The sequence below is a fragment of the Maniola hyperantus genome, chromosome 12 (genome assembly GCF_902806685.2).
Source record: "Maniola hyperantus chromosome 12, iAphHyp1.2, whole genome shotgun sequence".
Taxonomy (NCBI): Eukaryota; Metazoa; Arthropoda; class Insecta; order Lepidoptera; family Nymphalidae; genus Maniola; species Maniola hyperantus.
This window is the reverse complement of record NC_048547.1, coordinates 3381373-3400691: the sequence shown is the minus strand read 5'-3', so window position 1 is coordinate 3400691 and position 19319 is coordinate 3381373. Positions and strand designations below refer to the sequence as shown.

General features: G+C 38.0%; 1 protein-coding gene across 1 annotated transcript in view; it reads left to right on the top strand.

Moving 5' to 3' along the window:
* Positions 1 to 19319, top strand: part of LOC117986997 (tachykinin-like peptides receptor 86C) — a 44618-nt gene that overhangs the window by 10792 nt on the left and 14507 nt on the right. The window contains exons 3-7 of the mRNA XM_069502235.1: positions 4669 to 4780; positions 8031 to 8132; positions 8681 to 8815; positions 15406 to 15483; positions 15569 to 15719. Coding sequence (XP_069358336.1) covers positions 4669 to 4780; positions 8031 to 8132; positions 8681 to 8815; positions 15406 to 15483; positions 15569 to 15719 — 578 coding nt within the window. The remainder of the gene's footprint in view (positions 1 to 4668; positions 4781 to 8030; positions 8133 to 8680; positions 8816 to 15405; positions 15484 to 15568; positions 15720 to 19319) is intronic.

Sequence of the window (19319 nt, the reverse complement as noted above, 5' to 3'; positions counted from 1 at the left end):
ACGTCGGTCTACGCAAGATTTACGCATATTCATTTTGGAATTTGTTTTTTTTTTGTCGTGGACAAATTGACAAGATTCGGCCGGGTCGCCGAACTGGCCTCCTTTTGTCGCTCCGAAGCCTTTTTATTATGTGAAAACATTTGTCAAGTAACATTCTTTATTGGCTTCCCCCTATGAGAAAGTAATATTGAGTCGGATATTTGCACATTCAAAAGAAATTTTATAGAATTGTACTAAAAAAATCGAATATGCACTCAAGTTTCTCACACTTTTCGTCCAATACCACGCTTTTATAGATGTTTTTTTTAAATTCAGACTCGACTTCAATCTCACCTGGTGGTAAGTGATGATGCAATCTAAGATGGACGCGGGCTAACCTGGAAGGGGTAAGGCAGTTTTTATTAAACCCATACCCCTTTGGTTTCTACACGGCATCGTACCGGAATGCTAAATCACTTGGCGGTACGGCTTTGTCGGTAGGGTGGTAACTAGCCACGGCCGAAGACTCTCACCAGGCCAGAATTTAAAAATTATAAAATTCCAAATCCCTGCCGGGAATTGAACCCGGGACCTCCCACTAACAAGACCATAGCGCTTACCACTGCGCCAGGGAGGTCGTCAACAATCTAAATATCTATATATAAAAGGAAAAGGTGACTGACTGATCTATCAATGCACTACAGCTCAAACTACTGGACGGATAGGGCTGAAATTTGACATGCAGATAGCTATTATGGCGTAGGCTTTCGCAAAAAAGAGTTTTTGAAAATTCAACCCCTAGGGGTTTGAAATTTGTGTAGTCCATGCGGACGCAGTCGCGAGCATAAGCCAGTCAGTATATAAATTTAATATATTATGTATTATGTTTTGATACAAAGTTACTCTGTAATACTTAAACACTGGTAGTACTTACTTGCTTTGCTTTGAAAACAGTATTGTTGTCGGCTTTAAAAAAAGATCTTTTTCGATACAAAAGAGTATCGTTGAAAAAACGCCTGGGTAGAATAAGTTTTGTTTGATCCATATTCTGCTCCGAGCGTAAGTTCCTTAATTAACATCACAACTAATTATTATCTTAATTGGAGACCAAGACATAACAATAATATCATAATAATCATAATTTGTGAATTTCATAATTATTTAAGTACATATGCCCTTTGTATCATAATTTAGGGGGTTTCAGTAAAATGGCGTCCTTTGAACGTGTAGATTGTAACATAGTAATTAGTATCGTGTTGATAGGAATAACATACAGATCCTTCACTATAGTACATAATATTATGATAGTATCGAGGGTGTCATATTTACTTTAGAGAATTTGCAAAACAAAAATAATTGGTTCACTTTGAAATTTAATTAGGATGTAATTAATTATGATGATGAAAATGTACGTGTTACTGTCGTGAAATACTCTTCTCGATGAAATATGCGAAATTTTTCAGTTCTAGTCTTTTTTCGTTGCACCGATATTATGTTCATAAGAGATCGGAACCTCCTCATATGCGCTGAGGGTGGCCACCGAGGGGGTTCTAGTAAGTGAGAATCCTAAGATCTAGAAGATTTCCCCCTGTAAACATAAAAGTACACTTAGTCATATTTTGTCATTTATTCATAAATACCCAGTGTGTTTATTTATACTGATTCTGATGAACACCTTAATTTTAGATTATTCACATCCTCTTCTTACTAATATAATAAGAAAAGGACAGACACAGTTTGACAGTTTTAAATTTAATTTAGAACCGTCAAACGTCGTTACTTTAGCTGCCAGTCGCGAGTCTACTGTTTAAAGTAGCGTGCACTATTTAAATGTAAAATTCATGTTCCGTACTTTTTTAGCAATAATAAAAAGAAAAAGATGCAGATACTCTAAATTTAGTTTAGAGAAAGACAACAGAATCGGTGCCAGTATTCGTTAATATGCAAACCCACAGTGTGAACCTATCAGATAATATCATCAATTCATTTTAGAGCCACCATTTTGACTTGCACCGCCTCGCCTCGTGCGGTTTATTTAATTATTTCATACTAGCTGATGCCCGCTACTTCGTACGCGTGGATTTAGATTTTTTAAAATCCCGTGGGAGCTCTTTGATTTCTCGGGATAAAAACTAGCCTATGTCACTTTCCAGGTCTTTAATTATACCAAAAAAAATCACGTCGATCCGTTGTTCTGTTGTGATTGAAGGACAAACCAACAAATAAACACACACATTTATAATATGGGTACTGATGATACACCATCGAGTGCTATATCATAATAATATGCACTTCTATGGGCATAGGTACACTACATGAACTCCGTAGCACTCCGTAGCATTCCGTAGCGTCAGCGAGCGAAGCTATCTGCTACGCTACGCTATATTTATCGTATTTTTTAAAATAAAATGTTCTTGCTCTATTATCCCTCTTTAAGTTCGAGGTTGTGGGCATTAAATTATTTGTGAATATCAAGTAGTCATAGTGGTAGTCATGTTCATTATATCAGACGTTACAAGACTCTGACAGATGATGGGCAGACAGATGGACAGATAGCCGAAAAAAGTAAAACAACCAGTCAAGTGCGAGTCGGACTCTCACATGAAGGGTTCCTTCCGTTCCGTACCATCGTACAAGAAATAAGACTTTTTTTGTGATGATACCACAAATTCACGGTTTCAGATTTATCCCTTTTGCTATACGACATTGCTACCATATTGCTTTATATGCCAAATTTCATGATGTTAGGTGAACGGGAAGTAGGTACCCTATGCGTTTTGATTTCCTTCACGACACAACAGACAGATAGACAGACAAAAAGCATTTTTATTTACTAACTAGCTTATGCTCGCGACTTCGTCCGCGTGGACTACACAAATTTCAAACCCTATTTCACCCCCTTAGGGGTTGAATTTTCAAAAATCCTTTCTTAGCGGATGCCTACGTCATAATAGCTATCTGCATGCCAAATTTCAGCCCGATCCGTCCAGTAGTTTAAGCTGTGCGTTGATAGATCAGTCAGTCAGTCAGTCATTCAGTCAGTCATTCAGTCAGTCAGTCAATCAGTCACCTTTTCCTTTTATATATTTAGACTAGCTGCCCTGCCGAACTTCGTTCCGCCAAACAGTCGATTCAAATTTTTTAAATTTTTCCCTCCGTCCTCGTACTTTAAGGAATATTATAAAAAAAGAATTAGCGAAATCGGTTCAGTTGTTCTCGAGATTTGCGATGACCAACATATTTAGTGATTCATTTTTATATTATAGATATATAATTTTGCATTTTTTTGCAAGGCTTGGAGGTTGAATTTGATTACTTTTTTCCTGAAAACCATAGGCTTTTTAAAAACCGAAACATACGCGGCTAGGTCTGAGATATTGCTATAATAATATTATTTAGTCCATTCAGTCTTAATTCATTTATGTGACAAATTAGATAGTGTGTGACCATGAACTCGTGGACTACAGCTAATCTGGCATGTAACTGACATTTAATACAGTTATGTAACAGTATCTGATATCATTACCGTGAGTTGGCAACACCTGACATGTCACTAGACTGCTTTGGGCTAAAGATAGAACCTTGGTAAAAAGCGCAAAGTTTATCTGTATATTCGCCTTTAACTATATTCTATTCATCGAAGGAAGTTAGTATATAGAGCTCTCACTGTTACTTAGCCCCATGCAAATGACGGAGCTAAAAATTTAAGTGGGTGTTAACTATTTTGAGACCCCAACCAATCACAAACATAAAATTTCAAAAAATATTTGAGATTCAATTCAAAAACTGTTTTCAAAAAACTGTGGAATCATCTCCCATCGGCGGTGTTCCCACTACAGTGCGACAAGGCTCTCTTGGCACTTGAATGACATTGACAGGGGGGCGCTGTTGGAGAACAAAGGCTTAGACTATTCAAATAAGAACAAAGGGGACACAGCCTTGACGGCAACGTTAGTTCCGATTTTCGCCACGCGCCAATATAGCCTTGTCGCACAGTAGATTACAACATGGGGTTATTCATGGGGCGGACTAGCAAATTCCTGAAAGGCCCGAAAAGCATCGGTAGTTCTTCTGGGACTGCAAATGTTCATGGGCGGCGGTAATCACTTAATATCAGGTGACCCTCCTGCTCGTTTGCTCGCTATCTCTATTAAAAAAAACATTTTCACTATTCCCATTGGCTTAAGAAACGACGAATGGAAATAGTGAGACTCATGTCCTCCTACAAAATGTCTCCGTATTCCCATTTAGAGCGTTTTTTTAAACGCCTGGTGATAAATCGACGATATCTTACAGAAAATTGCTACAACAAGACAAAATAATCTTTATCTGAAAACAAATAACTGTCAAAGCAGGCAGTAAGTACCTACGATCAAATTACGCATTGTAGACATTTTTATAGTAAAAAAAATAAGTAGGTATACTTCCAATTCTATTTATTAGAGAAAGAGTTTATAATTTTATTTAGATTCGAGTATGTTATAAAAATAAACAAGCGTTTTCTTGGTCGTGAATAATCGCGGTATAAACGCGCAACGGGAATAGTGATCAATGCAAGAAGTATCAATATTACCGTCAATGGGAAAGCTCAGCGGGAATAGTGCTTTATTGACAGCTCAGGATATTAATACGTGTAACAACGTGCTTCATTTGACAGCTTAGATTATTAATACGTGTTTTATTTGACAGCTCACAGAAGGATGCGAACAGTGACGAACTATTTCCTGGTGAATCTCTCCTTCGCGGACCTGATGATGGCATCCCTCAACTGCCTGTTTAACTTCATCTACATGCTTCACAGGTACGTTTAACCTCTTTACTAAGTCTGCAATCCTGGTGGGAGCGATTACGGGCTGCCAGCGTACCCATCTAAAAACTAACACCTCCTTATCATCATCATCATTATCAACCGATAGACGTCCACTACTGGACATAGGTCTCTCGTAGGGACTTCTATACACCACGGTCTTACATCGCCTGTATCCAGCGGCTCCTTGTGATTCGCTTAATGTCGTCTGTCCACCTAGTGAGGGGTCTTCCAACACGCTGCGCTTTCCGGTGCGAGGTTGCCATTCTAGCAGCTTGGGACCCCAACCTTATTAGCGTCATGAATCGATTTCCGTCAAGGTGGAGAAATTATAATTGTATCAGGTTTGGTCATTGCTTGTTTTAATGGACATTCTCTTTTTTGGAAGAACTTTATATTGGGTGAAAACCGAAAAGGGCGAGAAATAGTACTTAAAGGGTAAACTTATTATGACATAACAGGCGTATAGAGAAATGGGTATCTAACAAGATTAAACACGCTTGAAGTATTATTCATAAGCTGTCTACCTTTAAACTAGGTTAAAGTTCAAGATATGCCCCCAATTTCCATCGACTTCCTGACACAAAACCGTACTAAAACAGCCAAATGAATGTAATAAAAGTACGGCTGCCTAATTTACGAAAATTGACTTAGCTGGGCGGGGTGCGGGACCTGTGATGATCTCATTTAGCCGGCTAGATGTCCGTCTTCTTTGCTTAGGGCCCTATGATACTTATAATATAACGATGCATAAGTGGTTTCCACATAACGATACTAGATGACACCATAGACTTCAATCATCACTATGGAGTCTGAATCGATTTTTTCTACGGAGCACTATAAATACAAGTTCCAAGATACAACGGTCAGACCAGCTGGCTCCCCGGGTATAACATCAGATCAAAGAAAGTTCTTCCAATTATAACGGTCGAGCGTACATCACCTGCTCGTAACTACATTTTCTTTATGCTTATTTCATACATTTTCATGGCATTTGCATTCGTGATGTGGGCGTACTATTCTCAAATGGGAAAAGTTAAATTAGTACATTTTACGCGCTGCGCAAATGTATTTAACCACTTTTGTAACCGCAGCGGGGAACCGTGAATATTTTATTTTGTCTTTCTTATATGAAAAGACTGACTGACACATCGATGCTGCGCGATCAAATTGACTACGATACGAAGCGGGATCGTCAGCCGCATAGCGCCTAGCGATGCGCCCTGCACACTTACACGTAGGTGTGCACGTATACACCCGCACATAACTCTCACCCAGTGCGGGCGAGCGCGGGTGACGTGCGGGCGTGCGGGGCGTTCTCCCACCTCATACCCCCATTGCCATCTTGACCTGTCGCGGACTATATAGATTCGCGTCGTGGACGCTCCTGCATCGCGTCCCGCATCCCGCATTTATAATGCGCAGGTGTAGCCGTAGCTTTAAATCGCTGGGTCTAGAAAGATATTTCGCATGTAGGTTTTTTCGTTAATAATATGGATCCACTCTAATAAGAAGGAATTTTCAGAAATTCCATTCCAAAGAAGCCGGCCCGGTTCAGCTAATATTAATATTATGAATTCGAAGTTTCGCAAATAATTAAGCATAATTCTTAATAATAATATGTCCTTTAGAATATGACCGGATTACCCTTATTCGGAAAATATTCCCTTTCATTTTTATTGTCTGTGTCACAAGGTCAAAAAGGGTCACGAGCGATTAACTGAGGTTGTCCCAAAATAGCTGCAATATTCGTTAGTCACGTCAACATAACAATGCCACGCGATTGCAAACATTTAAATCAATGCTATTGTAATTTATGCGAGTGATGAATTGAACAATTTCATGATACCTAAATGATAATATGGTAATCATTTGGAGAGATCCATAAAATGTAAGGATAATTTGCTTTCACAGACCCGAAATATAAAATTCCATTTATAAGATAATGCCCATTTGTCTGTTACTTTTTTTACGGTCCATCCTTTTAACCTGTTTTTAACAAAGATACAGAGGCTTGCATCCTGGAGGCGGACTTGGCTTTAACCCCGGAAAATCAAAGAGTTTCCACGGGGTCTTACAAAACCTAAATCCACGCGGACAAATTCGTGAATATCATCTATTTGGTACAGATATAGCTTGCATCCGGAGCTGGGCATGCATAGTTTAGGGGGCATCCATAAATTACGTGAGATGTTTAAGGGGGGGAGGGGGTCAAGTCAAATCTCATCTAATCTTACGTTGGAGAGAGGGGGGGTCTCGGCAAATATCACGCAATTTTTTTTTTGATTGAAACAAAAAAATTATATTATTTTGGTCCATTTAATCCAGATTGTATTTATTTATTTATTACACTTATAACCCACAGCAATATTGGTAACTAGTCCTAACTAGTCGTAAATAAAAGCACGAAGCAATTTTTTTATCTTTTTACAATAACAATCCACCGCGTTTACGTAAGAAACCCACATTTTGAAAAATCTCACGTGAGATTGGGGGATGGGGGAGTGGGTTGAATAAAATCTCACGTGAGATTGGGGGATGGGGGAGTGGGTTGAATAAAATCTCACGTGAGATTGGGGGATGGGGGAGTGGGTTGAATAAAATCTCACGTGAGATTGGGGGATGGGGGAGTGGGTTGAATAAAATCTCACGTGAGATTGGGGGATGGGGGAGGGGGTTGAATAAAATCTCACGACATCTCACCAGGCGGGGAGGGAGGGACAGAAAATTAAAAAAAAACACCTACGTAATTTGTGGGCGCCCCCTTACTTTCTATCCTGAAAAATCAAAGATTCCCATAGGATTTTTAGAAAACCTAGAAGAAATCGCATCATCTAGTAAAAAAATATTTATTTCATGTAAGCCAAACTTGTGATTTTTTTAAGATAAAAAGTCAAGACTCTAAGAGCTTATTAAGGTGATCGAGATATTTAATGGCTAATGAAACGCGAGGGAGGAAACGCGAAGGAAGGAGGATTAAAAAAAAACTGAGAGGTATTTCTATTTGCTTATATTATCAAAAACAAGATGATATAGGGAAAGTATCAAAACCGTCTGAAACGCGAAAGAATTCACCCGCCACGACTTAATCCTATTGTTATTGCTAATGACGCGGACGGTCTCAAGTGGAAACACGCCAGCTAGTATTGAATGCACTATACGCTACAAACTCCGCTTAAACGAACTCCACAAGCTATTTTGTATTTCTGCTATCAACTCGATTAACTAATACCCTGTGTTCCAGCGACTGGGTGTTCGGAGTGCGCTACTGCCAGCTCAGCAACTTCATAGCGAACGTGACCGTCACCGCCAGCGTGTTCACTCTCACTGGGATATCCTTCGATAGGTGAGATAAACTGTACCCGGCAGTAAATATATTGTACTTTGACTATTACAAACAGATAGCGGTTTGTAGAGCGTTGTCTCTGTCGTTAAGATCGACTAAACCTCACATAGTTATAAGTGACAGAGACAACGCTTTATGAAGCCGAAATCTCTTTCTAAAGGTCGATGTACAATATGCTGGCTACAGTACCTAATTGATATACTTCAGGCTCTGCGCAAATGGGCCAACAAACACAGCCACTGGTGGCTGGCGACAAGCTGGTTACATGATTTTTAAAACGTTTTCTATAGAATCTTTCTAAAGGTACATTATTTTTTGCCGCGTACTGTATTGGGTATTTCTGTTCAGAAATTCTCAGTACTAGCACGGAGTTAGGAAGTTAGCGGGGTGTCACCTGATCTCTCTCCAGTCGTGTCGGATTTCCGTCCCATCGGGTTTTGAGAGTGAGGGAATACACCTGTGTTAGCGCGCACACTAGCTTGATAGACAATGTTGGCAGAGAAAGCAGCAGTTTTCTGGTATAAAATGTATTGACTCACAATACTTAGGTACCAAGCGATCGTGCGTCCAATGCGACCGAGGATGTCTAAGAGCTACTCCCTCATCATGATCGCCGCGATATGGGTGAGCGGGATGCTGCTAGCGGTGCCGTGCTTACTTTTCTCCACTACTAAGGAATATCGGTAAGTCAATAGCACTTTGACCTTGAACCTGCACAGCGGGTGATTTTTAATAATAATATGTAATAATAATTGGCTTTTAAATATATTTATCTTGTACACGGGGGTGAAGCTGTGATAGCCTAGTGGTTAGGACGTCCGCCTTCTAATCGGAGGTCGGGGGTTCGATCCCGGGCACGCGTTCTAACTTTTCGGAGCTATGTGCGTTTTAATTAATTAAATATCACTTGCTTTAACGGTGAAGAAGGAAGTGAAGTAAACATCGTGAGGAAACCTGCATGCCTGAGAGTTCTCCATAACGTTCTCAAAGGTGTGTGAAGTCTACCAATCCGCACATGGCCAGCGTGGTAGACTATGGCCAAAACCCTTCTCACTCTGAGAGGAGACCCGTGCTCTGTAGAGAGCCGGTTATGGGTTGATCATGATGATGATAACACGGGTGTGAGAGTAGATATATCAAGATAATAATAATAGGAGAGGAGGGACAAAAGTGCCTCACCTTCTCTACATGGATGACCTCAAACTGCTGGCACCCAATGCCACCCGCCTGCAGGAGCTGCTGAATGTCACCACTGACTTCAGCAATTCCATCAGGATGGAGCTTGGTTGGACAAGTGTGCGGTCATGCATGTGGAAAGGGGACAGGTAACTCATTCGGCTGAGATGAGTCTCGAGCCGTCCAACATCAGAACCCTCTCTGAAGCTGAATCATACCGGTATCTGGGCATGTCACAGTCCCTAGGGGTAAAAGAGGCGGACGTGAAACAGTCTGTTTGCGAGGCCTTTTTGGCCGTCTGACAAAAATCTGTAAAAGTTATTTGTCAGGCGCCAATAAAGTCCGAGCTTATTACGGCTGGGACATGCCCGTTCTCATGTACACCTTTGGCGTGCTCAGATGGACTCGGCTCAGACCGAACTTGACGCCCTGGACAGGAAAGTCCGCAGAACTATGACTCTTTATGGAAGGAAGGAAGTGACATGGGCAATTTTTATCCCGGAAAATCAAAGAATTCCCACGGGATTTAAAAAAACTAAATCTACGCGGATGAAGTCCCGGGCATTAGCTAGTGTCTAATATTTTTTTCAGCCTGGTGACCACATACGAAGCGTAAAATATTAATTCATTTTCTTTTAACAAGCATTTAAAATAGATATTATTTTCAAAAGCTGGAAAGAAATTATTTCTCCTCTTTATTTTTCCTATTATTATTTTAAAATTTAATCCCTTTTGTCGCTTGTTGTCTTAGCGCTATTCTCGTACCTAATCCTAGCACAAAGTCTTACGCTTAGTTGGATGGGAACAATATTAGCACAATATGTTAAATTGTATGAAGACCGTACATTTTCTAAAATCTCGTGGGAACTCTCTGATTTTCTGGGATAAAAGTAATCTATACAAGTCTCCAGGACGCAAGCTATCTCTGTACCAAATACTGATGATGCCCGCATCCCGGGGGAACTCTTCGATTATTGGAACAAAAGTAGCCTGTCGACTGTGAACGGGCAATCGGGGCACCTACCTACCTATATTATATTATTCTAATGGGAAAGTGTGTTCGTTTGTTGGTTTGTTGGTTTGTCCTTCAATCACGTCGCAACTGAGCAACGGGTTGACGTGATTTTTTGCATGGGTACCTGTAGTAAAAGACCTGGAGAGTTACATTGGCTACTTTTTATCCAGAAAAATCAGAAAGGCGAAGTCGCGGGTGAGAGATTTTGTATAAAGAAGAGAGAAGTTAAGACAGTGGGCTTTAATAGTGATGATCAATAGAATCTAATGACGACTAATAAAAGTTACCATCTATCAATTATTTGAAATGTAGGTAGTTGTAAATTTTGTCAGGTCATGCCAAGTAATTAAAAATTCAAGCAAAGCATCTGCTGTATTATTTTAAAGTACGAATCCTAATCATCTAAACAGGCTTCTATAATAATTAGAAGCTAACAACCTAGTGTTTACTTTTATCTCAATGTATAAAATAAATAGCAAAAGAGGGTAGGTAATAAATACAGAAGTAAAACCAACTAAGTCGAATAATAATTAATCATTTATTGAAAGATCTTTAATACTTTAATCTTTATAGACCTATCTGTATTTTGTTGTATTTCTCAGCATAGGTCTATTTCATATTAAAATGAATCTACCACCCGTTTCCAAAGGTGTTTCGTTGTGTAGAAGAAAGGGCAAACAAACTACACAACACACATCTTTTAAAAGCATTACAACATTACATTATATTTAAAACATATTTGGTACATGGTTATAACAAATAAACATTAAAAGGCAAGTGATTACATACATTACAATTTACAATAAAATATAAGAATACTTAACTTTAGATAAACCGCCGGCCTCGTTTGCTCTGGGCTGGAGAACCTCACCATTCAATTATAATAATTAAACCGTAATTTGTTGTTAACACAAGGGTTGAACTAACACCGAATCAATTTCACTTGGAGACTGTACGATACTGTGGCTCCTCTGTCGAGGTAGCTACTTTTATATCTTCCCATCGCAAAACAGGCGGACGTCGACCATCACATGATATTTTTAATAATTATTTATGTTGGTACAATGGTAGGTACCATTGTACCAACATTGAGATTGTTGACATTATTATTAATTTAGTTAAATAATATTATTTGCAACATGTATTGACGGTTTACCTATTATTGTTTTACTACATTAATTAAGGACATAATATAATTGATGATTTACATTACAATAAGATACTATTAAATCATAACCTTTTGAGTTGGGTAACATTGACGTTGTATCCTGTCACGGCATAACGATTCTGTTCAAAATATTACTACAAATATTTATTTTAGACTCCAAGTTTATGATTAGATAAATTTTAGCATAATAATCATGGCTATATTTTTAATCGTGATATGACACGGCCATGCTGATAAGTACTTCGCTCCCGAAGTACATAGGGAAAAACAGAAGAGGAGAAAAAAAAAGAAGAAGAAAGATCTAGCTAAAAGCTACAAAAAAAAAATATCTGTAAGCTAAAAAAAATATCTATAAGCTACAGCTAACTAACCAGTTGCTACCCCCTCTCGGTCCTCCCACCTGCTGTGCGTGTAGATCTAGACTGAGAGGGTCAGCAACCCCAGCAGACTTTTTGCCTCCGTCCTTTATTGCAGGGTACTTTATTCCCCTGCTGGTGGGACATAACGGCAAAGCAACAGGGCAGGACACCAGCAGCCTAACTCCCTAACTGGCTGCACCCCATAAATGGGTCTTGTACTAGACTCTTGTCTAGTAAATACTGTACGCTAGCACCGTCCGAACAAGGCGTCTAACATTACTAGCCTAATAATTTATTATTTTTTTGCGTTAGTACTAGTAATGATTAGCTCCAGGCAGCCTAACTACCCTGCCTAACTGTCTGTCCGCCCATAAATGGGTCTTGTACAAGACTCTTGTCTAGTAAATACTGTACGCTAGCACCGTCCGAACAAGGCGTCTAACATTACCAGACCAAAAAAAAAGAAGATAATATAATATCATTATTTTCCGTTTTCCACATAGTACAAGGTAATGATTAGCTCCAGACAGACCTAACTAACCTAATCCCCTTTGTTCCACTTGAGAATCACAATTTTTTTTTTTTTTTTTCTTTCTTTTTTTTTTGTTTGTTTTGTTTTGGTTCCCCTTTAAGATAATATTTTTGTTTTCTTTCCGTCATTTAATATAAATGACGGCCATTCGGCCATCTTGATAAGTACTTCGTTCCCGAAGTACATAGGAAAATAAAAAAACTGCAGCCAGTGAACAGTGGCAACAAAAGTACCGACATAAAAAAAAAGTAAGATTGCTCCATCCACAAAACGATATTCAATGATTCAACGTCAATGTTATTGTCATAAAACTAGGGTAGCTAGACGTCAGACCGAAATTAGAGTAGAAGAGAATGTTTTCTTTGTTGATTATGTTTTATAAACAAGTGTAGTGTATGTATCTCAAACCAACTCAAAACAAGAATAAATTAAAACGCGTTGTAACGTAGGTAGTTATAAAATTAAATGTTCTGATAGCATCACTAAACAGAAAAGAAATACTTGAGTAGGCAATCTGCTTTACGTTGTTTTAAGAAAAAGAAGTTAGTTGATTAACAAAAGTTACTTGAGCATCTCTTTTTAGAAAAGAAAAATAGTTGAATTATTTTAAGAAGGAGAATGAATAATTAATATAGTTTACGTTTAAGTTACATAAATCAAAATAGTGATTTCTTCTTGTTTTGAGTTGTAAGCAAACGGTACGATGCAATGTCTCTAAAGCAAACCTACTGATTTATTCGTTATTTAGTTTCGGTATATCATAACCTTCTAAATGATTTCACATTGTTATATACTTTATTATAAACCGCTCGGTCAATCTGACGCCTAACTAGACTTATTCTTATCTAAATAAATTATACCACAACACGTGGTTTATCTAACTAATTAAAAATCTTTTATGATTACCCTCACAAAAACTTTTTCATAGAAACAACACCACAAAATCGTGGTTTTAAATTTACACTTTTCTTCACACACAACGCACAAAAGCTTGATCAAACGACGTGACGTTTCAACCGGCGGTGCCACACCAGCACCAAGTGCCGCTGACAACAGAGTTGCCTCTCGTTTTGGGATCATTGGACACCAACACCAAGTGGCGCTGACGACAGGCGGTAGCCTGTCGCTTCGAGGAGAAGCCGCATCCACGATTGCTGAAAGCATTTGAAAAGTATTAGTATTGCGACAAGAAAAGAATTATCGTATCCCACTTCTGATGAGAGATTTAGATAAAGAGAGAGAAGTTAAGACAGTGGGCTTTAATAGTGATGATCAATAGAATCTAATGACGACTAATAAAAGTTACCATCTATCAATTATTTGAAATGTAGGTAGTTGTAAATTTTGTCAGGTCATGCCAAGTAATTAAAAATTCAAGCAAAGCATCTGCTGTATTATTTTAAAGTACGAATCCTAATCATCTAAACAGGCTTCTATAATAATTAGAAGCTAACAACCTAGTGTTTACTTTTATCTCAATGTATAAAATAAATAGCAAAAGAGGGTAGGTAATAAATACAGAAGTAAAACCAACTAAGTCGAATAATAATTAATCATTTATTGAAAGATCTTTAATACTTTAATTTTTATAGACCTATCTGTATTTTGTTGTATTTCTCAGCATAGGTCTATTTCATATTAAAATGAATCTACCACCCGTTTCCAAAGGTGTTTCGTTGTGTAGAAGAAAGGGCAAACAAACTACACAACACACATCTTTTAAAAGCATTACAACATTACATTATATTTAAAACATATTTGGTACATGGTTATAACAAATAAACATTAAAAGGCAAGTGATTACATACATTACAATTTACAATAAAATATAAGAATACTTAACTTTAGATAAACCGCCGGCCTCGTTTGCTCTGGGCTGGAGAACCTCACCATTCAATTATAATAATTAAACCGTAATTTGTTGTTAACACAAGGGTTGAACTAACACCGAATCAATTTCACTTGGAGACTGTACGATACTGTGGCTCCTCTGTCGAGGTAGCTACTTTTATATCTTCCCATCGCAAAACAGGCGGACGTCGACCATCACATGATATTTTTAATAATTATTTATGTTGGTACAATGGTAGGTACCATTGTACCAACATTGAGATTGTTGACATTATTATTAATTTACTTAAATAATATTATTTGCAACATGTATTGACGGTTTACCTATTATTGTTTTACTACATGAATTAAGGACATAATATAATTGATGATTTACATTACAATAAGATACTATTAAATCATAACCTTTTGAGTTGGGTAACATTGACGTTGTATCCTGTCACGGCATAACGATTCTGTTCAAAATATTACTACAAATATTTATTTTAGACTCCAAGTTTATGATTAGATAAATTTTAGCATAATAATCATGGCTATATTTTTAATCGTGATATGACACGGGCATTAACTAATAAGTCCTATTTCAAATTTTTGACGCTTTCACTTTATAATATTTTGTACTCCACACTGTCATAGTTTAAAACAGTTATCTAGCTTGAAACAAAAATTTGAAAAGCACGTAGGTGCAACGCAGGCGTATGCAGTTAATATTTATGTAGCTGAAGGAAATAAGTTTTTTCCTTTATGCTGTACAGTTGGTAAAATAATTGAGATAGTAGTTACTGTCCAGGATGAAAACTATCTCTGTCTTTTGTGAAGAGATAGGCCGTGAAAAACTAGCAGAGAGACAGACTCATTTTCGTATTATTCATACTAGTATGGAGTAAGGATAAACTCCAGCACCTTCCAACTCCAAGGTGCTGAATGGCGACCTCGCACTGGAAGACGCAGCGTTGGAAGACCCCTCACTAGGTGGACGGACGACATCAGACGAGTCGCACGGAGCCGCTGGATCCAGGCGGCGCAAGACCGTGGCGTGTGGAAGTCCCTACAAGAGACCTATGTCCAGCAGTGGACGTCTATTGGTTGATGATGATGAAGGATAAATACAAAATGATTAAAAAAAATCTTAGACTATAGGATGGAAAAAATAATAATTTTTTATCCTACAGATCAAAAGGGACGATAAAAACTGCATGCCTGCTGTCGTGGCCTGATGGTTTACCTGATGTCTCGTACATGGATTTTGTGTAAGTTAATAACATTCACCCATCCCATACAGCTTGCTTCTTGGCTAGCACCGAATCGTTCCTAATCGTTTGATTCCTTGTGCAGGTATCAAGTATTGTTCTTCGTGGTCACATACGCGGCGCCCATGCTTGGAATGACGTTCTTCTACTCGGCCATGGGTAGAGTTTTGTGGGGTTCCAAATCTATCGGCGAATTGACGCAGAGACAGCTAGACTCGATACGCTCCAAGAGAAAGGTAAGTATGGTTTTTGTAACCATCTGCATCATTTATTTATTACAAACTACTTTGCTGATTTATTTATTAGTAACTAGATGACAAAAAAGCGGTGATCCCCTGGTAATTAAGACGTCAGCCCCTTATGGGGGGGGGGGGGGGGGTCGGAGGTTCGATCCCAACCTGCGTTTAAATATCTCCGGAGTTAGTAAACGGGGGCCGTACTGTAGTGCCAAGGAATTTGGAAAACTTACTTTAACGATGACGAAAACATCACCATATAGACGCCTAATAGCCGGACACCCCCGATCGCCAAGCCTAGGCAGTTGTTTAGCATAAAAGTGGGTCCACGCCCGTTCGGTACCCTCATTCAGCACATTGTCTTGATTACGTGACTTTTGAGCCCACCAATCACAAGAAAGCATTCTCCCCTGGCCCCGCTAACATTTTACGATTTTCATGCAAAACCTTGTATATCTAGAGGTTGAATTCTCTTACCTAATCGATACCTACTACTTAGATATCGATTGATATTTTAATGGAAACACCAAAAATGTATCTGCATTGCTGCAGCTTCGCAAACAAATGAAGTTACATTGATTTGTTACTTGAAGATGAAATTATTCTAAACGAACCTCCCTGGCGCAGTGGTGAGCGCTGTGGTCTTAATAGTGGGAGGTCCCGGGTTCGATTCCTGGCAGGGGTTTGGAATTTTATAATTTCTAAATTTCTGGTCTGGTCTGGTGGGAGGCTTCGGCCGTGGCTAGTTACCACCCTACCGGCAAAGCCGAGCCGCCAAGCGATTTAGCGTTCCGGTACGATGCCGTGTAGAAACCAAAGGGGTATGGGTTTAATAAAAACTGCCATACCCCTTCCAGGTTAGCCCGCTATCATCTTAGACTGCATCATCACTTACCACCAGGTGAGATTGCAGTCAAGGGCTAACTTGTATCTGAAAAAAATAAAAAAATAAAAAAAAACTACTTATTTGTACTTTGTAGCACTGTACCCGTAGTACAAGATTTTACGTATCACCAAACCAAACCAAATTCGAGAGTCGAAATACTTCCGCGTTACAGTAAACTGGACCTGAACTGCCTTGTTTTAAAGCTCAAGTTTGTCTACACTTCTACAGCCAGCGCTCCAAGCGGAAACATTGCGAAATTAAAATCAGTGGCATTGAATATTTGACTTCAATTCAAGGCTGTTTAGGTCCATTTTACTGTAACGCGGAAGTATTTCGACTCTCGAATTTGGTTTGGTTTGGTGAGACGTAAAATCTTGTACTACGGGTACTGTGTTATGGTGTATTAGTACTGTACCGAAACAAAGTGTTTGAGTCTTTTCTAATATGTTTCGAAGTAAACAGTTAGGTGGTCCCACGGAACAGAAAGAACAGTTTTTTCTGTTCCGTGGGTGGTCTAGCAAACTGGAGGTCGTCCCGCGCTGCGGTTGTTTGTTCGTACGAGGTCGCCACTCCCGAACACGTATGCCTCTGCTAGGATTGCCAGTAGGGTTCATGATTTCTCGAGCTTATCAATTTCTCGGGTCTCGAGAATTCTCGAGGCTAATTTCTCGGGTCTTCTGGGGTTGTCGAGAAATTTACATTTACGTACGGATTTGCATATTCTTCGGTTCCAATAATGCGATTAATCAACAAATTCAGTGGTTTCCTCTCAAATAAAAGTACCAAAACAGTTATAAGACTTTTATTGACAGTCTTCAACATAATTAGCTTCTTTTTCTTAAAGAAAACTAAAAAAATAAGCTATTCCGACATTTGTGACTTATACATGTTAGCGACATTGCTTTGCCTACAGTTGAATTTAAAAAAAGAATTATGAGTAGAGGTAAAAAATGGCGGCAATAAGAGCGGGAGCTATTGATTTGAAGCAGGGAAAATTAGAATTTATAATTATGTCTTGAAGAAGTTAATAGTTTAGAACTAAGATTGAAGTTTATTAAGTATTGTCTAAATGGAATAAAGTCAGTTCCTATAAGTTGAGGATATTTTTATTAGTTCCGAAGTGAAGATTACTCATCGCCCACAATTTTGTGAGTACCTATTTTTATTCGTTTATTAAAGTACCTATGTACTTTGAGTGTTAAATTGAGTTTTGATTTTGTCTCGACTAAAATGCAGAACATAGATATTATAATAATTTATATTTTAAAATATTCAAATGGACTTTAGGAAAAGTCCGGAATAGAGTTATCACTCGCGGAAAATATTATACGAAACCATCAAGGAAATCAGCGCTCCTAGTAGTTGGTGTACGAACTAATTTTCTTAGATATACCCATAACTATGGTTCTGTTGTTCTGCTATATATAGCCCTTATCCTACACCTATTGTTGTTATAATTTTTCGAGGTTATTTTGATACAAGTTTATCTCTTTCATTGTTGTTGCTTAATATTTAACATAGTAACAATGAAAGAGGTAAAACTTGTGTCTAAGTTGAGTGTGAACTATTTAAAACAAAAGTAATATCATCACAATATCTTTGTTTTATTAAACTTAATAAAGTATAACATAGCATTTTAAATTTAAAAAAAAAAACCAGTAACGTCGTGTCTAGTGTTTACTGTCCAAATTCTGGACGAATCCGAATGAAAAATGTAGTAAAACACACCGACCAAAAAAAAGGGTAAAAAAAAACTGGGTGAAACATAAAATAAAGGTTTATTTATTTACTTTTTTTAGTTTACGGCCCTGGATAACAGTCCTTTAAGGCCTTTATTTATTAACTACACTTCATTGACCACAGATCGATAACTTTTTTTTACTGGTTTTACGGCTCTGGGTTCTAGCTCTTTTGAGCCTACCAATAACTCATAGGATAACAATATACTTAGTAGATAATCTATGGGATAACCTAACCCGGGAGAATCGGGAAGTGAGAAAAGTTGTATGATGTCAAACTAATTAATGTCGATTTATTATTTCATCAAAATGTAGAAATTTAATAATTTTAAAATGAATAGGGCATTAGGAGGCAATCAATCAGTTTATTGATTTATAAAATGTTTATAAGAATTTATATTACAGTCGAAATTATTAAAATAATACACTAGGTATATTTTGATTATTTTGACAAAAAAAAAATATATATATGCGTGTAGCGAAACGTGTGACGATTCTAGAGAAAAAGTGTGCCGGCATTAAAAAATAATCTTTGGTATTGCTACTACAAATATTATTGGCTGTTGATGTACGGGCTACCTATGTCAGTTCATATTTCCATAGTTTTGTTCGAAGTAGAAAGCACCGTGACATAAACGTCGTTAGCACTTTTCCCGATGATAAAACAGTTTAAAACACTCACTGACGCCTTGTGGTCCACGAACAACGTATCAAATATACCTACACGTAGAATTCGTTCTTTTTATCCATGATTTAAGCAAAATTTTTATTAAAAATGAGATGAGAACAAAATTAAGATCCACAGAGTAAACTAAAATGCTAGTTTGACGTTTCGCATTCTTTAATTTCTTTAGACATTGCAACCACAGACGAAAAATGTATGAATGTTAGGGACCGTACACATCGATAATTCGTTCAGAATCGGAAATTGATCGAGTTATTTAAATCAAATTATTTTAATATAGCATTGTGTAC